The 18,264-nt window shown below is 44.3% G+C and overlaps 1 protein-coding gene across 1 annotated transcript in view; it reads right to left on the reverse strand.

Moving 5' to 3' along the window:
• TMEFF1 (transmembrane protein with EGF like and two follistatin like domains 1) overlaps positions 1–18,264 on the reverse strand; it is a 255,117-nt gene that overhangs the window by 79,772 nt on the left and 157,081 nt on the right. The window contains exon 3 of the mRNA XM_090039085.1: positions 11,392–11,521. Coding sequence (XP_089895211.1) covers positions 11,392–11,521 — 130 coding nt within the window. The remainder of the gene's footprint in view (positions 1–11,391; positions 11,522–18,264) is intronic.

The raw sequence follows: 18,264 nt of genomic DNA on the forward strand, positions 1-18,264 counted from the left end.
TATATCAATTCGGCCAAATCTGAATCTGAAGGCTTAATTCTGATTCACAGAATCAGTGATTCGGCCATAGACACAGCTTTATATATTTTTCCTACATACCTTGAGGTACCAGGTGCAGCTTGTCAGTGCTGTGATGGTGGGGTGGATGGAGTGTCCCACAGGAGCGCAGGGGAGCCCGAGTGCTCGGTGGCAGACCCAGAAATGAACTAGAAGTACTTCTGTCCACTTCCGGGTCTACTGCAAAGTGCGCAGGGGACCCCCCCAAGCTCCTGTGGGATGCTACATCTGCCCCCCCATCTCAGCTTTCACGAGCCATGCTCAGTACCTTGAGATATGTAGAAAAAACATATAAATCTATGTCTATGGCTGAATCATCAAATCTGTCTGAATCCAATTAGATTCGGAGAGATTAATGGGCCTCCTGATTCGATTCGGAGTTGGAGATTCAGCTGCTGAATTGGGCCAAATCTCCTCTGAATTGAATCAGTGACCGAAGCTTCACACAACCTGACTAGTCAGTTTAGAAAACAGGTGCTTGAGGGAGGGACATAATAAGGTTTTACAAAATACTAAATGGCAAAGAAAAGTAAATAGGGATTTATTATTTACTATCTCTCATGAAACAAGAACTGGGGTCATCAAATGAAACTAGCAGGAAGTCAGTTTAAAACTAACAAAAGGGAGTTATTTTTCACACAACATATAGTTAAAGTGTGGAACCCATTGCCACAAGATGATGTGCCAGTCTCAAAAAGGGATTGGACACATTCTTGGAGTAAAGGTGCATCAGTAACTATTGAGCATGGCAGTTAGGAGTACAGTTTCTGAATCAGAACTTCCAAGACCCTAAACGCTAGAGGCTTCAAGTGGGAGAGGAACAGTGGGAAAAAAAACGTGGTCATACTCTATTCACGCTCCCTTTCAGCATCTACTCTCTGCCACTACTATATAGGATACTAAGCAAGATAGACCCATGTTCTGACCCACTAAGTGGCAGTTTTTATATATATTAAGCATCTAAGGCCTGGATTATTCCTTCAGGATAGAGCCAGGATTCTTTTTCACAGGTGGTAATCAGGGGGCAGAAATCAGCCATTACAAAGGAGCCTTCCATAAAATGGACAACATTAGTCAAGGTGCGTGCAGAGTGGAACTGAAATTCCTGGAACTGTTTTTGACATCTCTCCACATTAAGGTTTTAATATCAGATATAAGGATCCTGCTCCATAACTGGAAGGGGAAACTTTCCCCAAATCATTTGCAAATTGTTCCACTCAACACAAAATCCAGTGAGGGCTTTCAACTTTAGCTCTTACACAATGCAGATTAATTCCTTCTCTTCCCCATGCAGGTGGCATACTAAACACAGAAGACCAGACAACATGTGATCTGGTAGTTTAAGAAGGATAAGGAATTAACACAATTCAGTTCAGTCCTCCAGCCAGCGTGCAAACCAGAACAGCAAACCTTGACTACCTGCCATTCATGCAGCAGTGAGGTTTACACAGTTAGCAATACATGAAGGAAGTCTGTTAAGAAGCGTGCCAGTTTAGCTCCCCGGAACACCCAGCAGCTACAGCTCAATTCTCTTCCCACTGGGTTTATAGCCCCACCCACGAAGAGCACTGGGGCTTACTGGCAATTACCCTTGATTTTCATATGCTTCAGGAGCTTCCTGAGAGGAATGCTGACAAGTCTAATTGCCAGCAGTTGTGGGGGATCCAGTTGCTGCAGACAAGGGTTTAACCTCTGACTTGCCAGCCAACATATCCAGAACATCCCTTCTGTTACACATCTGTAAAAGACTTCTGAAATCATCTGATCCAAAAGTGTGTAATATAGTAGCATTTATTTTGCTAAATTATAGCTTCTGACAAGAAGTACAGATGGTCAGAAGATTAACGCCAACATACATTCATAAGGCATATTTTTGTAAGCCTGTTTCTTACTCTCAAGTAAATTACTTCTTAATAATAACAAGCAGACAGTGCATTTAGCAAATCCCCCTCTTAGCCTGGATAAAATAATTTATTCCCCTTACTAGGGTTTGTGGGGGTGGGGAGGCTCTCTAATAATTTATAACAACATAGCAAGCAAAATTTTGGTCAGTTATCAGAAAAAGGAAATACATTTTCCAGGATATTTTGATGACTTAGTGAGGAGAAACATGTAACAAGAGTTCTTTTCATATTTTAAAGTATTTGCTTGAATCCAAAGTAAATTCTCCCCCTCCCCACCCCGCTCAACATGGGGAAAAAGCCCCTCTTCTTGGGTTTGAGTTCAAGGCAAGGAGGCGGCTGGCTGCTGTGGCTCCAGCTCCAGCCCTGACCAAGGCCTAGGGTAAGAGTTAGGGCTGTGCGAAGCTTTGGTCCCTGATTCGATTCAGCCCAATTCGGTGGCCAAATTGCCAAATCTGAATTGAATCAGAGGACTCTTTAATCTCTCCGAACTGAATCACAACCCTCCAAATCGATTCAGAAAGATTTGGACATAGAGGTAGCTTTAAATGTTTTTTCTACATACCTCTAGGTATGTAGAGGTGACTAGGTACCTAGCAGGTGACTTGTGAATGCTGCGATGCTGGGGTGCATGGAGTGTCCCATAGAAGGGTGGACCAGAAGCACTTCTGATACACTTTCAGGTCCACCGGGGAGGGCCCTCCACACCATCCCAGCTTGGGAACTGATGCCTTCTGGGTCTGGGGGGGCAGGGAGGGTACCTGGGGTCCCCCTGTGGCCAATTACCAAGCCATGGGGGTGCAGAGGTCCCCCTGTGCGCTCCCTGGCAGACCTGGAAGTACTTCCGGTCCACTTCCAGGTTTACCACTGAGCACGTGGAGCCCCCTCCCCACCCCCGCACTCCTGTGGGATGATCCATGCGCCCCAGCATTGAAGCAATCACAAGCTGCGCTGGTATGTTGAGATACGTAGAAAAAACTTAAAGCTGCGTCTATGTTTGAATTGCTGATTCTCCAAATCAGCATCGAATCTTCAGATTTGGATTTGATCAAATTGAAATCAGGACAGTGATCTGAATCACAAATCGGATCACTGTCCCTGATTCAGGCCAAATCCAAATCAAATAGGGCCCGTTTTGCACACCCCTAGTAAGAGTCAGAGCCTCAGCCACTGCCCCCTGTGCCACCTGCCCCTCACAGTCTCTGCCCTGCTTACATCCTGCTGCCCCTGCAACCCCAGCTTACCTTCAGTCCTGGCTCTGACTGAGCCTCTGACCCAACTCTGACCTGAGGCATGAAGGATACAGTGGCTCTGGCCACCACTCAGACAGGCAGCAGTGGTAGTAGCAGCTCTGGCCCCTGCTCTGGCTTTCATCCTCAGGCCAGGACTACCACTATTGCAACCAGGCCCAGGGCAGAGTAGGGCCAGAGCTAGAGCTATGACTGAGGGTAAATGGTGGCTAGGGAGGGCTGGCAGGGGGACAGATTTAAGACAATCCTTCAATAATTAGCTTCTGTATGTGGAACATTATAACATTTATAAACTTTCCACGTATAGAAGCTAATTATTGGGTGTCATCTTAAATTCAAAGTCATCTTGGATTCTGTTAAATATGGTACTAGTTCAGAAATGAGCTTCCCAGAATTTCCTCCTTAAAGCTAAGAATGGATTAAATTAAGCTGCTCATTATATTCCTTTTCAGCACAACATGTTCTACTAATTATGCTTCCATGTGAATCTCCTACAGGAACAACCACATACTGTAAAAACCTGCGCGTTCAGGTTTCATAATAAGTTTGATTACTTCAAACTGCGGATCACCAGTTTAAATTAAAAGAAGTCTTGGGAGACTCTTTGTTCACTACAGTGAATTGTGTCATACAGGGAAAAAGCAGAAACTAAAAAAGCTACATCTAATAGAGAAACATTATTTGCTTTTAATTATAAATATAGGATGTTGTTTTCAGTTTAGTTGTCCCAATAAAAGGAACAATAGACTGTTCCCTCCAATAAATGTCATAATCTGAAAAGCTCAAATTTAAAAATGTACAAAAATATCAACAATTAAGTGACCGTGTATGATTTTTTTGTATGCAAACAGTACAAATCTGAGAGAAGTCAAAATCTTGGCAATATCTATATGTGATATACCAGTGAACAGGAACAGTAAGTTAAAATAAATAAAAGTGAAATCTCTCATTTTTCATCTTCAGGACTCCAAAATGCAAACTGGAAAAATGACTACTGGCTTCCTACTCATAAAGACAGAAAACAAATAAAGAATTGATAAGCATACTCTGAAACATTTCAAACATCAGAAGGCAATCTCTGCCCTTTTGTCCCAAATGCTCTGTTTTAGAGGCACTTGAGCTGATCTAGACAATTCAAGAATACCCTTGCTGCAGGGTAATTCACAGGTGGCACTGAGAAAGCTTAAACAGTGCATATGACCTTGTGTCGGCACATTTGAGAGATGTTCAATATTTGTAAACTGATCACAGATTTAGGGAAGTATTTATTTGTCTACGACCAACCACAGATCTGACCGATTCCTTTGTGGATATTAGAAGAACATCACTTTCATTAGCTATGGGAGATAAGTTTATAAAAACATATTTATTATGTCCTTAATTCTTAATCTTATACTGAAGTTTTATGGAAGAGGTACACTGAACTGGATTTTACACACTTCTCTAATTTGCTTCAAATTTTCAAACCGGTTCTTACATTTAATGCATGAATTTCATTAGATGTTTACCATCTATAACTCCCACTATTTCAATAAGAGCTATGAATGCTGAACATCTCTACAGACATGGATGTTTGTAAATATTGCTTTTACATTAAAATTTGATCTCAATATTAGGACATGCTGCTTCATATACAGTCATCCATAGCCTCATAGCTACAATTAACCTTATATTCCCTAAAATACGATTTTGAATCTGAAATCCTGCAAAAGCATTCCAAGCTTTGCTATTTTCTAATTTTGTTTACTTTAAGGTCTGACAATTTAAAAAGCACATGTATGTTAGAAGGCTGATTTACCATTTCTCCTTGCAAAGCAAGGAAAATATAGATGTATTGCTAAATAAATCCATGCCTTTACAAATCTAGTTTGATCTATTAATTAAAATGTTATCTAACAAGACATAGGCATTAAAAGCCTGACAAAAACTTACTATGTGTCTTTACCAATTCTGTGGTATAGGCTTGAACAGTTACGTTCACAATGGAAAACAATGGTCATATTCCACTGAAGTCAGTAAAAAACTGTGATGCCAGAATCATGTAATCAAAATGAGGATGTATTCTCAATACCTTCTGGTCCATGGTCATGCCTTGAACTACTGTGCAAACTGTTATGAAGTGATCCTGCATTTATTTCCCGAATTGTCTGCTTTATGTAGGTTTTTAAGAAATGGAAATGGATGTAAGGAATCCTCTCAGATTATTAACCAGTATTAACCAGTTAATCAGGCCCTAAGTTGTGATGCAGTAGTAATCAGTTAATCATGTCTTAAGTTGTGGCACAGTCCCATGTTCAATCAATTAATGGCGTGATAAAACAAGCAATAAACCACAAAGTTATTCTACTAAAAACGTGTAATAACTTTGTGGCTTGTTCTTCTCATGCCATTAATTGAATACGTGGCTAGATGCTCCCCTGTGGCTGGCAGCAACATTGACTGAGGGGCTCCCAGCCACAAGAGCACATCACCTGCTGCCAGCTCCACATCTGATAAGGCTCTCAGCAGCAGCAGCATTCCTCACATGCAGCTAAGGCAGTTCACAGGGAAGTAGCAGTCCCTGTGTTGTCTCCTCCACTGCGAGCCCCACAGCTGACAGGGCTCACAGGAGGGCAGCATGAGTAATGTTGCCACCACTGTGTGCCTTATCATCAGCTGTAGGGCTTGCAGTGGGGGGGGCAGCATGGGGACTGCTATAAGCCCCATCAGCTGCAGGGCGCTCAGCAGTGAGAGCCTGGGATCACAATCTTGGGCTCCCCTTCCACTGGCAATAAGATGTGATAAGATTGGATGCTGGCTCCCACAATCATGCCTCTTGTCATGCATATGTGGCATGGCAGGAGGTGTGATTGTATGGATCTCACATCAGATCCTATTAGGAGTTCTGCAAAATGTGACTATGCAATCCTGATCAAACTATGGACCATATAACAACACTTTGCCCTTTATACAAATTTGATGGTGACATTGCAGAGATACATTCCCTTTCCTCAACAGTATTAGACGAGTTAACAAACCTTAAACTGGACTTAAAATTGTTGCTCCAAGTCAGCCATATAAAAGAAGATCAGATCCTATCATGCCTTTACCTGAACATCTAGAGGAGCCCTAGCACACAGAAATCTAAGGTTGTGCATGCCTTGAAATGAACCAGATATGACTTGGTGCTTCTAGGTCCTACATACTTTACTAAGGTTGTTTCAGTGCTCCAAGTCTTCTTTTCTCATCTCTGCCTTTCACTCTCAGATGCTCACTATCAGCAAAGATTGTAGGGTGTTGGGAGAAGGAATTTACATTTGTCAGAGTTAAGTACCTTTCTCCTGAGTGAGATAAAGGCAACACTGATGACTGCTTCTCAGTTAAGGCTGCAAAAATGAAAGGCACTGGACTGTGGAAGTACCTTTTCACAGTCTGTTGTTATTATGGCCAAAGGGTCCTTAGCTGCCATCAGGAGTGGAGCCAGAGGGGCTGCAGTGGCATAGGTGCACCTCCCCTTCCAACCAGGCCTCTGAAGCAGCAGCCAGGGACTTGTCTTGAAGAAGGTAAATACTCTTCCCTTCCCCTCCCCTCCCTTCCCTTCCCTTTCTCTCTCCTCCCCTCCCCTGCAGGGGCTGTAGTAAGCCTGGGACTGTGTCAGGCCAGCTCCCCAGGATGTTCCTGACCAGCCTTAGAGCAGGCACAGAGTGGGAATGTGACCCCCTACCATTGTTGCAGTACCAGGTGAGCACAGCCCACACCAGGGTGGCAATTGGTCCTGTTTTATATCACACTGTCATGTTTTAAACATTTTGTTTTCTATCTATTTCTGAATTAGGGAAGGATTGCAAAAAGTCTTGTTTTTCAGTTCATTGGTGGAAATACATGTTAAGCATTTGACCTCATGATTCTATTGGTTGTGCCTAGAGGTAGGGCAGTGCACAGCCAGGCGGAGCAGGGTTTCAAGGCAGCCAGCGAGGGGTGGGGTGGCCTTTTTGGGGTGGCCCCAGCCCTCGCTGCTGATTGGCCATTGAGGCAGCGGCCCCATCCCTTACTACTGATTGGCCAAGGGAGAATGCCCCTCACCAAGGGGATGTCCTGTATTTTGGGGATGTGTCAGCGAGCACCTTAGCTCTCGTGCAGTCCAGGTGGAAGGCACATGAGTTTCCCTCACTCGAAGAAGGCAAAGAAACTGGCAACAGCAGCCAGTAGAGAGGGGGAGGAATAGGAAGGGGTAGAGTGGGAAGGAAAGAGGCAGGGATGTACCGCTGAGCAAGGAGGGGAAAGGAAGTGGGGAATACTTACCTTCCCTGGGGCTTATGTCAGGGGTGGGCAAAATGTGGCCTGTGGGCCGGATGCAGCCCACCAGGCCATTCTATCTGGCCCACGGGGCCCCTAAAATATTTAGAAAATTAATATTTATCTGCCCCTGGCTGCCTGTCATGTGGCCCTTGATGACTTGCCAAAACTCAGTAAGCAGCCCTTCGCCCAAACTAATTGCCTGCCCCTGGCTTATGTCCTTGGCTGCTGTTCTTGCAGTGTTGTCTGCAGGGGAGGAAGCTGAGAGTGAGGGATGCAGCCACCCTTGCAACAATGGTCCCTGCAACTGCATCCTCCTTTGTAAAAGCCTGGATCTGTTTCTGGCTGCCATGTAAGCTTTCACTCGCTTGGCTGCATTCAGAAGTGAAGCTCTCCCTTCTATACTTTCTAGGCCAGATGGAGCCTTAGTAGAACTGTGTCAAGCCCTCACACATAAAGACAATGTGAGGACATTTTACATGGGCTGCTCCCCTGAAGAGTGTGACAAAGGCACCGGATGACAACACAACCAAGATTCTCAAAGAAAAGTTTCCACCCAGGACCTAGATTCTCCTGTCAGTAGAAACTGCAAAACTGTAGAACTGAAGGGCTGAATGAGGTATTTGCCTGAAATGTTCTCGGCTATGGGACTTTGATTGTTTGGAATCTGCAAAGCATTGAAAATGGAGTTTACTTGTTTATTTAGATATAGGTGTCTCTCTTCCATTTAGTAATTTTGAATTATTTGGATTCAAATTATGGCCTAGTGATTTTTTTTTGGCAAACAGTTTATTCATCAAAATTTGCAATATCTGGCCAACTGGAACAATTCATGAATCAAGGCTAAATTAGATAAATAGTTTAGACTGAATAAAATTGTCAACAAAGTTCAAATGTTTCTTCTGAGCATGTACTAACTAACTAGTTCCCTGACACTGGAGTGGCAAGGCACTGGTAGTGCCTTTCTCCTCCCCTGTGGCATGTAATAAGATAATTTTTACTTCAAAATTTAACTCCCTCTCTCTCTCTATTAAATTGGGTGCACCGATAAAGATTTTCTTGGCTGGTACTGATTCCCATAGCCAATTTACAGGAATGCAGCTAGGCACCTTGGAGAGCAGTGCCCTGTCAGTAAGTCTGTGTGGGGAAGGGGCATGGGGGGGGAGGGGAGGGACATGGCAGGGGTAGATCAAGGCCCCCGTGGTAAGGAAAGAAGAGTGGCAGGGGCAGGCACTGCCCAGCCAGGGCAGTAAATGGGACTCCAGGGCTGGCAGTGGGATGGAAATGTGGGCGGTTTGTCCAGGGGGGCATGGGAACGTAGGAGGTCCCCGCTGCTGCGTGTACCCCCGGGGAAGGCATGGGGGGCATATGCCGCCCCAGGTTTGTGTACGGGGGGGGTGGGCTGCCCACTGTGAGCTCAGGGCCAGGGATGACACCAGCTTCTTCCTGGTGGGGGGGCCAGGCCAGGGGTTGGCTTGGGGCAAGTGGGAGTGGAACAGGATCAGCTGCACGGGGCAGGATGCAGTGCTGGGAAGGGTGGCTATGGCAGGGCTAAGATGAATTTTGGGGTGGCTATAGCCCCCCAAGCTCCCCTCAGCGCTACCCCTGCTCACGGCACTCCACTTTGCTGCCTTTCCCTTGGGAGCCCTGCATCCTCTTCCCGCCCCACAGTGAGAGGCTCCCAAGGGAAAGGCAGCAGAGTGGAGTGCCCTGAGCAGGGGCCATGCTAAAGGGGGGGTTAGGGGGGCTATAGCCACCCAAAAATTCACTTTAGCCCCAACCGACCCCCACTGGAAAATACTGATGACCCCTGCTCCATCTCATTAAAAATCCAAATATCTATTTCAGGGTTGGATAGGTAGCATATTACTTATATGCTGATGACTTAGAATGCAACTGCTGCTATTACTCTCTGAATCATCCAGTTCTGAGGAAGCCAGCCACCTGCCTCTTAGTCAGCTGGCTTCATAATCCTTGAAATATGTTCATAGATTCAGGATAGTTCTAACAATGTGTCCAAGACCTCTGACCGGCATTCTGTTATAGGGGTTGTCTGTCTGTCTGTCTTTTTCAATCATTCTGATAACATTTAGGACCAGAAAATCAAACTATAAATTTAATATGCAACAGTCATTTAGACTGGGTGGATTTGAGTAATATAAAAGTAATGTTGTTGTTCATGCTATTGTGACATGGAGAAGTCCCAATTATGGAGCAGGGTACCACACTCCTACATGTTGTACAAATGCAGAACAAAAAGACAGTCCCTGTCCCAAACATTTTATAGTCTAAGACAAGAGATACCAAATGGATACAGAAAGAAGGAATAACACCAAGAAATAATGAGACATTTGTCAGCATGATAGGCTGAAGTCTCAGCACTTCAGCAGAGTAGCCACTGTCAAGTGTTTTGTAGGCATCATAAGAACAGACAGTCTTAAGGAGAGATTTTAAGGAGGACACTAAAGCAGCTTTGTGGCTAGTTATGGGGAGTTCCTATCAAGCAAGAGAAAGCATGAAAGAAAGAATGGAGATGTTTATTTGAAAATCTAACAAACCAGTGCTGTAGGGCTGCCTGGAGGTAAGAGTCAACCTCTCCATAATGGAGAGATACTGGAAGATAAGTATGATCGGAACAGGGTGTAAAGAGCCTTAAAAAGTGCAGACAGGCAGCTTATCTTCGATGTGTAGAGCCAGTGATCAGATGCCCACAAAGTAGTGGCAGTCAAAGCACAAGGCTAGGAAAACAATTTTAGCATTGCTTTCTAAACAGATATGGGCAGAGCAAGCCTGCCTTTATCATAGTAAAAAAAAATGATGGAATAATCAAGATGTGAGATGGTGAAAGCCTGGACAATAGTTTTACCTGTGCAGATGGATAGAAAAAGCCCTCTTAAAGATGCTATGAAGAAAAAAGATAGTAGGATCAGAGTCAAAGATGACACACACCAAGGTCACAGGCCTGAATTACAGGCAGAATGACGGACAGCTGTCCAGAAGAATTAGAAAGGAAGTTAGCTATCCCATAGTACATATATTTGCCTCCCCCCTAATGTTGCTAAATCAAAGCCCATCACATCCAGTTCATGGGCAGATGGAATGGATGCCTGAACACAGAAGCAGTTTTCTTGAAGAGAGATTTCTTTCTCTAAAAGAACCATCCAAAATGATTAGGGCACTTCTCAGTGTGTTCCAAAAAAGGAGTAAGGAGAAAAAAGGAAACTACAAGCCATGATCAGGACAGCATCAGACTCATTAAGAGTATCCTGATACAGTATTAACACTGAATAAAAATCAGGTCAGAAAAGCTATCACCTATAATACACAGGAAATCTACACAGCAGGCAAATGGCCTGCCTAGATAATAAGATCAAAGCTTTTAGTTTGTTGCTTCTATTTATTTGCCAGAAGCAGGTTATATTAGCCACTGCCTTCCCAACATATATGTGGTTGTTTGCAAACGTATAAGTCAAGATCTTACTAATGGGGTTCACCTACGAGAACTCTTGTGATCCACTACATTCAGTAGGACTCCATATATGTATAAGAATGGTGGGTAAACCATTTGCTGGATATAGCCCAATTCTGTACAACCAAAATACGATTCATAGAAAATAGACCCACATGGAGTCTGTGCAATTTGGTCTTAAGCCTTTTAAGTCATAAAGCTTCTCTGATGAGTAAGAATCATTCACCGGTTGTTTCCCCAGCCAGAATACTTTTTCCTTTTAAATATTTTGATTGGTTAATACATATACGAGAAGCCCTGTACTTCTTATTAATATACTTCAAAAGTAAAGGTAATCTGTGCTCTCCATATTTTTTGCAATTTAATTCTAGAAAATGCATTAAAACAATGGGAAACCATAATATTATTTACTAACAAAGCATAATCACATCTTACATACCAGAATAACAAGGTCCTCTTGTTACCACTGTTATCTCTTTCTGATGCTTGCAAGCAGCTCTCCTGAGGAAGCATTCATTTTGGTAAGTGTCTCCATTTGATCCACAAACAGGAATATAATTTGTGTGACACTGAAAAAGATAGTATAACGTCAATAACCACATGTGAATAATTGTAAATGTAAGTTAATATGTACAAAAACAATCCTATGTTCAAGTGTCAGTTACTTAAGAGTAAATCATTGTTTTGTTCAGTTAAGAATGACTTAAAATAGATTAGTATCTCAAAACAGCTATGTATCTTTCTTTCATCTACCATCAAAATTATATTCTACCTCTTTATGGGCTGCAAGATTACTTTAGCAGGAAAGATTAAAATAACTCAGTAAGTATAGCTAGATTTGATAAGTGCAAAAGGGAATATGATATTCATCTATAAGAATTTGAAGGGTAAAATATAAAAACCCTAAAAAACAAGAAAGAAAAGTTCTATAAAGCATAGTAACAATATATAACAGGAAGTGATATGTGGTAGCCAGAACCAGAGGGGTTAAATCAAAAAAATATATGCTCTTGGAAGCATCTGGTAATTGTCTTAAGCAGTTAAGATTAGCTAATGCAAAGCTTATAAGTTTGCAACCTACAAGTGGAATTTGTCTGTCACAATTTAACCAAGTGTTGAAACTGTTTGCACTGATCATGGGACCACTGAGCCCCCAAAATAAGCAGAGCTACAAGATTAGCTGATCTAACATGTTTTTTAAAGTCAAGCCATAACCAGATCTGACCACCTAATATAATCAGCGCATTCCAAGGAATCCAGGAATAAAAAACTAAGGAGCTGAACTTTGGCAGGTAATGCTAATTTGAAACCTCAAAGTAATGTGGTATAATTTGCTTATTAGGTGAACCTGAGTTCAGGCGGTAACCTTTCATGATAATTTCTAACACCTTTTGATCCCATAGGGTAACAGCCATAGGGCAAGATTGTAAGTGGCTCTAAAGCCAACAGATTAGCATAAGATAAGGTATAAAGATGCACGTATGTTAGGTGACCAGCATGAAGGACGGGACAGAAGGACCATCGCTGTACCACGCCTGCACCCCAGACTCCCAGTGTGAGTGAGGACCGGATCCTGACCAAGGGACCTTCCCGCTGACCCCTTGGACAGTGTTGATCGGGGACACCTAACTTTGCTGAAACAACTTGGAGTGCACCTGGCATAGAAACACTGCCGATAAGTTGCCAACCCCATATGGGAACTCTTTGTCATTATATTTGTTGTTATCATTCACTATTAGCTCTTTATTACTGTACTATCTGTTTGTCGCATTAACCTTTCTGTTAACTATTGTATACTAAGCTATAAGTAAATTTGCCTTTACTTCACTCCTGACTCGCCTCCTCAATCCTGAACCCAGCAGCCTCACGGCTGATACACTCACAGCACATAGCTGGCCAGTGACAGTGACTTTATTTTTCAATCCTATTTATTGTAAATGAGACTCACCACGTCATGATATATTTATATTTTTGTTATGTATAATGAGATACCAGGATGGGTCCATTAAAAAAAAAAATAAAGAAAGAACAATTCCTTAAATAACTCAATACTAATTATGAGCAGCTTTGGTATGGACACCTGGTATTTTACACAGAGACATTCTAGCCTAAAAAAGACAGGTAAATATTTCCTGTAGGTATAGCATATATACAAATATTATCCAGGACACATAATGTAACCCCAGTCTGTCAAATAGCCACGAATGATGTGCTAGGCCAGCAGTTGGCAACGTTTCTTGGCCGGAGTGCAGAAAAAACCACAATGTCTACCTTGGAAGGTGCTGGAGTACCAACATGCCAGAGCCCGGAGCAGCTGTTTGCAGCCTCCCAGCTACAGCCAGCCCATGGAGCCCGGTCTGCTTGCAGCAGGGCTTGCAGCCTCCTAGCCACCTGCTGGGAGCAACCTGGGCTCTGTGGCTGGCAGGAGCTGCTTAGAGCCCAGGCTGGCAGTGGTGTGCTGAGCAAAATGGCCTTCCGTGCCATGCTCGGCATGCACTCTGGGGGTTGCTGACCCCTGTGCTAGGCCATTCCTTATGAAGGAGATGAGGCAAACTCTTATCTAAAGCAAGACAACTGCCCACTAATTTCTTTAGGGCCTGATCCAATTCCTACAATATACTACATCCAGGTCCTTGAAACCACAAGGAAAAACAGCAAATATGGCAACTTTACTGAAAGAAGTTTCATCTGTGTAATGGTACATGGATTTAACTAAACTAATGCAAGAATTGCCACAAAAGTTGGATTAGTTAAGTCAACTTGGTGCAACATTTATATGTAGACAATCCCCAAAATGCATTCGGTTATTTCTCTGAGGTTTGGGTACAGTTCTCTGAAGCTGAGCTTGTCTCTTTGTTTATTGTGAAATGTCTATGATCAGTTTGTCATCCCCACCATTTTTGACATATGAGCAACTAAATTGTTTTACTATTTTACGTTAATTTTAAAGAAAATTATTCTTGCTCCCCATCAAAGACCAGCTGCGAATGGAATACACCTGCACAAACAGTAGCAGTTCATTTTGCCAGTTCTGAAAAATGCTCGTATCTTTGTGATATCCTGTAGGTATTCTAGCCCAGCCTGTTATCTTATAGGAGTTCATGCTAAACACAGTCAGGGTTAGTGAACTGTTGGAAGGGAGAATTTTTTTGAAGAACTGTATTGTGCAATATTCCGGATGTTCAATCTAAAAGATGGTGTGTATTGTTTAAAAGTTGCCAGTTTCCACTCCAGGAATGCAAACAGGTACAGATACACAACATGTTTACACTGTACACTGAAGAAATTTACACCAGTATATATGCCAGAGTAAATTTACCCTCAAGATGCAATGAACATGCAACCAGGACCTAGCTAGTTACACTGGAGAGAACCTCATAGCATTTATGGCTATTATGATGCCCTGCCACTAGGCATTGGTAAGCCAGTGAGTATAATCTGCAACTGGGTCTACCCAGTGGCTTCTGGGAGTGTTCTCTGGGAATTAGTCTGAATCCAGTGGATCTTAGGAATCTGTGATGAGAATATCAATCAGATCACTGTTCCCTTCACACTAAGTCTTCAGTGATGCATGCTTTTCTGTGTTCAAGGGTTAGCTGCACTGACTGTTTCACTACCTCTTCTCTGTCACTCTTCATGGCCTGCTGTGCAAGATGGTTTTCTATGGCCAGGAGAGACAGATAGTGATGACTTCATTCTTGAGAAGGATGACACGATTCTGCAAACCAACATGGACAATATTGGTTGGGTGCAAATGTCCTTTCTGCCATGCAGTTACTGAATAAGGTAAGTGAACCTGGATTGGTGGAAAGAATATGGCTGCAGATCCAGGGTGATCATCACTGGCATCACAACTACAGCATGACCAGGGGTACATTTCTGGGGATCTGCGTATATCTGTTTTTGGAGCTGTAAAGGCAGACCACCGATATGCGAGTCCCTTTAACTGTGGTAACAGAAGACAAAATCTGGCGAACTGTCTCCGGCCCATAGTCTGGCACTGTCAAACCAGTTGCCAAGAAAGCCATGAAGGTGGTGTACGCAGGTATGAAGATGTCCCATAAATCTTAAAAGAATATTCCCACATGGTTTTCACTAACTGCATCAAAGCAGACTGGGGTGGGGGGGTGAAATGTGCATGCCCCCATTCTGAGCCCTGTTCAAAATACACCATTCACTAGAATACATAAATAGCTAGGGATTCTTCTCCAGTGTTTTGCAGGGTATGGTGAACCTCAATTAGAGCATCACAGATGTCACAGCTATCACACCTGCATTGAAATAAATGGTGCCACCATCCTTCACCTTATTCCTGTTCACCCTGCTTATATACTCCTGATGGAAATTTGGTTGATGAAACCTTACAGAACATTTCTGGCCCACAGAAATGAACTCTTTTATTAATTCTTCAGCAGCTGCCACGTGGTTGTGGAATGTGCCTTTGGAAGACTCAAGACCAAGTGACAGGCCACGATGAATGGCTAGATCAGGGGTGGACAAAATACAGCCTACCACCTGATTGTATTTGGTCCATAGGCTAGGAGCCACAAAGTCACTGGGTCTGGCCCATTGGGAGCCAGCAGCTCCAGCTGCTGCATTGTGCTGGTGCATGTGCATGTCCTGGCCCTGTCCGTACCTCATACCAGCTTCCAGCTCCTGCCCCACACACTGGAAGCAATGCTGGACGGATGCTGGCATCAGCAGTGGATGCCCCGATCTCCAGTGGGTATCTGCCAACAGCATCCACAGGTGATGCTGGCGCCAGCATATGGGGTAGGAACTGGTATAAGCTATGGACAGGGCCAGGCCATTGTGGATTGTGGTGTGCCGTAGCTTCAGGATGGTTCTAGTGGGGAGGGGGGAGAGACAGAGAGAGATGTGGCCCTGCCCACGATGAGGTGGGCAGAAGCTACTGCTGGGCACCAAGAATAAACAGGACCTGGCAGCAGGCATGGCCACCTCCTGCTTGCCACTGCCAGAGGCCTTCTCACTGTGGCTGCCTACAGCCTGTGCCAGGGCTGCCCTGCAGCTCCTCCCTACTGCTGCCACCAGCGCCCCCTCCAGGCTGCCCCAGCCCCTGCACCCACTGGGGTGGCAGCACCAGCAGCAGCACAGACTAAAGGCAGCTGCAGTGAGAAGGGCCCTGGCAGCGGCAAGGGGGATGCAGCTGTGTTTGCCAGGTCTCACTTTTTTCCAGTGCACACCAGCAGCTTCTGCCTGGACGCTGCTTCTTCTGCACCCTGGCCAGTGACACCAAAACTTGGCAGCAGCTCCAGCCCTTCCTCAGGGTAGAAGGGTAGCCTGGAGGTGGCACTGGTGGTGGCAGGGGCTCTGGCTGAGCTGCCCCTGCTGAAGCTGCTACCCACCCATGCCCAATCCAGCTCCCTGCCTGCCCACAGCCCAATCCCATAGGGAGGTTTGGTGAGCTGTTGCATGGGGATGGGGGGTGGGGGGTGTTGACCCAGCCTGCAAGAGCTCTCCAAAATTCCCTATATGACCCACAGGCCCAAATAATTGCCTACCCCTGGGCTAGATGCTTATGAACACTACCTGCCCATCACAGTGTTGGATGCCTCCATCTTATATAGTATGTGTGGCCTGAGAAGACATAGTGGAGAAAGGTTAGATGACTTTGTGCAAGGGTGTTCTGGGGCATCATGCTTGAGGGTTTCATTTGCTCATGCATACATTCACTCATAACACACAATACAGGTTCCAAAACTTGAATCTTATTTTAATGAACAAATAACAGAAATTACTTAAATTCCAACCTGGCAAAACTCAGTGGTTTACATAAATTGGGTCTAGGATAAGTACACATAGAAATTTCTCAAGTGCTTTTTTTCCATCTTTTGAGGAACTTCCTGCTCAGCCCCAGTGTGTTGGGTTGGATCATTAGGTCTGCTGGAGGGTTGAGTTGTTCATGGAAGGTAGCATCTCAGGCAGCACCAGTCTCTCCTGAATAAGATAACACCTGGCCTTTCAGGGCACTCCTGTGCAATTGTAGCTGCTCAAGGAAGTTTTCCTTGGGTGCTGACAGCTCTTGATCCATGAGGCACACTAGCTGGTCCTTAGAGGGGTAGTGTGGTTCCCTGAATGAAACACTGACAGCAAGCAGGAATATGCAAAGGGTTGTTGGAATACGGATGACTGTTGGTGAAAACTTTGGTCTAGAGGAGGAAAAGACTTTGTCTTTGACTGAACACTTGGGGCCATATGGTGGAGCCTGGCATCAGTGAGTGAAGGGTATGGGTGGGCTGTATTGGTGTGCTACTGTAGGAAAGGGAGTGGCTGCTCGTCATAGTAGAAGGTTCCCACTGTGGACATCCTAGAGGCAGCCTCCAGGACTGCTGTCTGGCAGTTCATCATCACTGTCAAAAGACCCATGTCTCTCCCTCTCCTCCATTAGACCCTCCCGGATGGTGTCTACTACCTATATAACTATCTCCTCTGCAAGCCTGGAGACCTGGTCAATTCTCCTGATTACAGACTTGGATGTCCCAGGTGGCTCTCTGATCCCCTATCAACCAGGGCAGTACTTTGATCGTGGTAGTAATGTCGAGGTTCCTGACACTGCACTGTTGCTTCAGCCCACCTCTCAGAGGATGTGTACAGCTTGGCCACTGGTTCCTCCTTCAACAACTGTCACCTCCTCCTCCTTGTTGCTGACTACTCAAAGCTGGAGCAGGGTCTCATTCTTAAATGGTAGGTCTTCCCAGGTCTCTGGTCTGTAAGGAAATTATTTTAATAATTAGTCGTTACTTCAACCTCTGCTGCAGAAATAGGTTTTGATACATTTTTCATTTATATCATGCCACTGCCAGTGTCTGTCTCCATTTTGGGTAGCCTCTTTCAATGGTGAGTAGTACTTTCGCATAGCTACTCAGTGACTGCTGTTGAGTCCTAGCTTCTGTGGTCAGTGGGATGAGACACGGTGATTTTTTTTTTATTTCTTGCCATTTACAGAGCTGTTATCTGTTTGCTCTGGCTCACAGAAGAAATGAGAGAGAGTGCTCTCCAGTAGGGTTGGGTTTGCAATCACTGTCACTTCCAGACACTAGTTAGTCACTTTTCAATATTTTTAGCCTGCCTGCATCATAGGCAAACATTCCTGATCTGGTTGAGCAAGCATCAGAAAGGTACCGTCTCCAAAAGGCCTGGAGAGACCCATGTCAATATGCTGTGCTGCCTTACGAACCAACTGGTCTGATAGGAGGTTCTATAGCAACGGATGGGCTTTGTCTGCCATGCTGGAAACAACATGAAGCTAGTTCTACCCATAATTTTGGGAGGAAAATTACTAATGTACTTA

Source organism: Crocodylus siamensis, chromosome 3, assembly GCF_052110815.1.
Source record: "Crocodylus siamensis isolate JL-2025a chromosome 3, ASM5211081v1, whole genome shotgun sequence".
NCBI lineage: Eukaryota > Metazoa > Chordata > Crocodylia > Crocodylidae > Crocodylus > Crocodylus siamensis.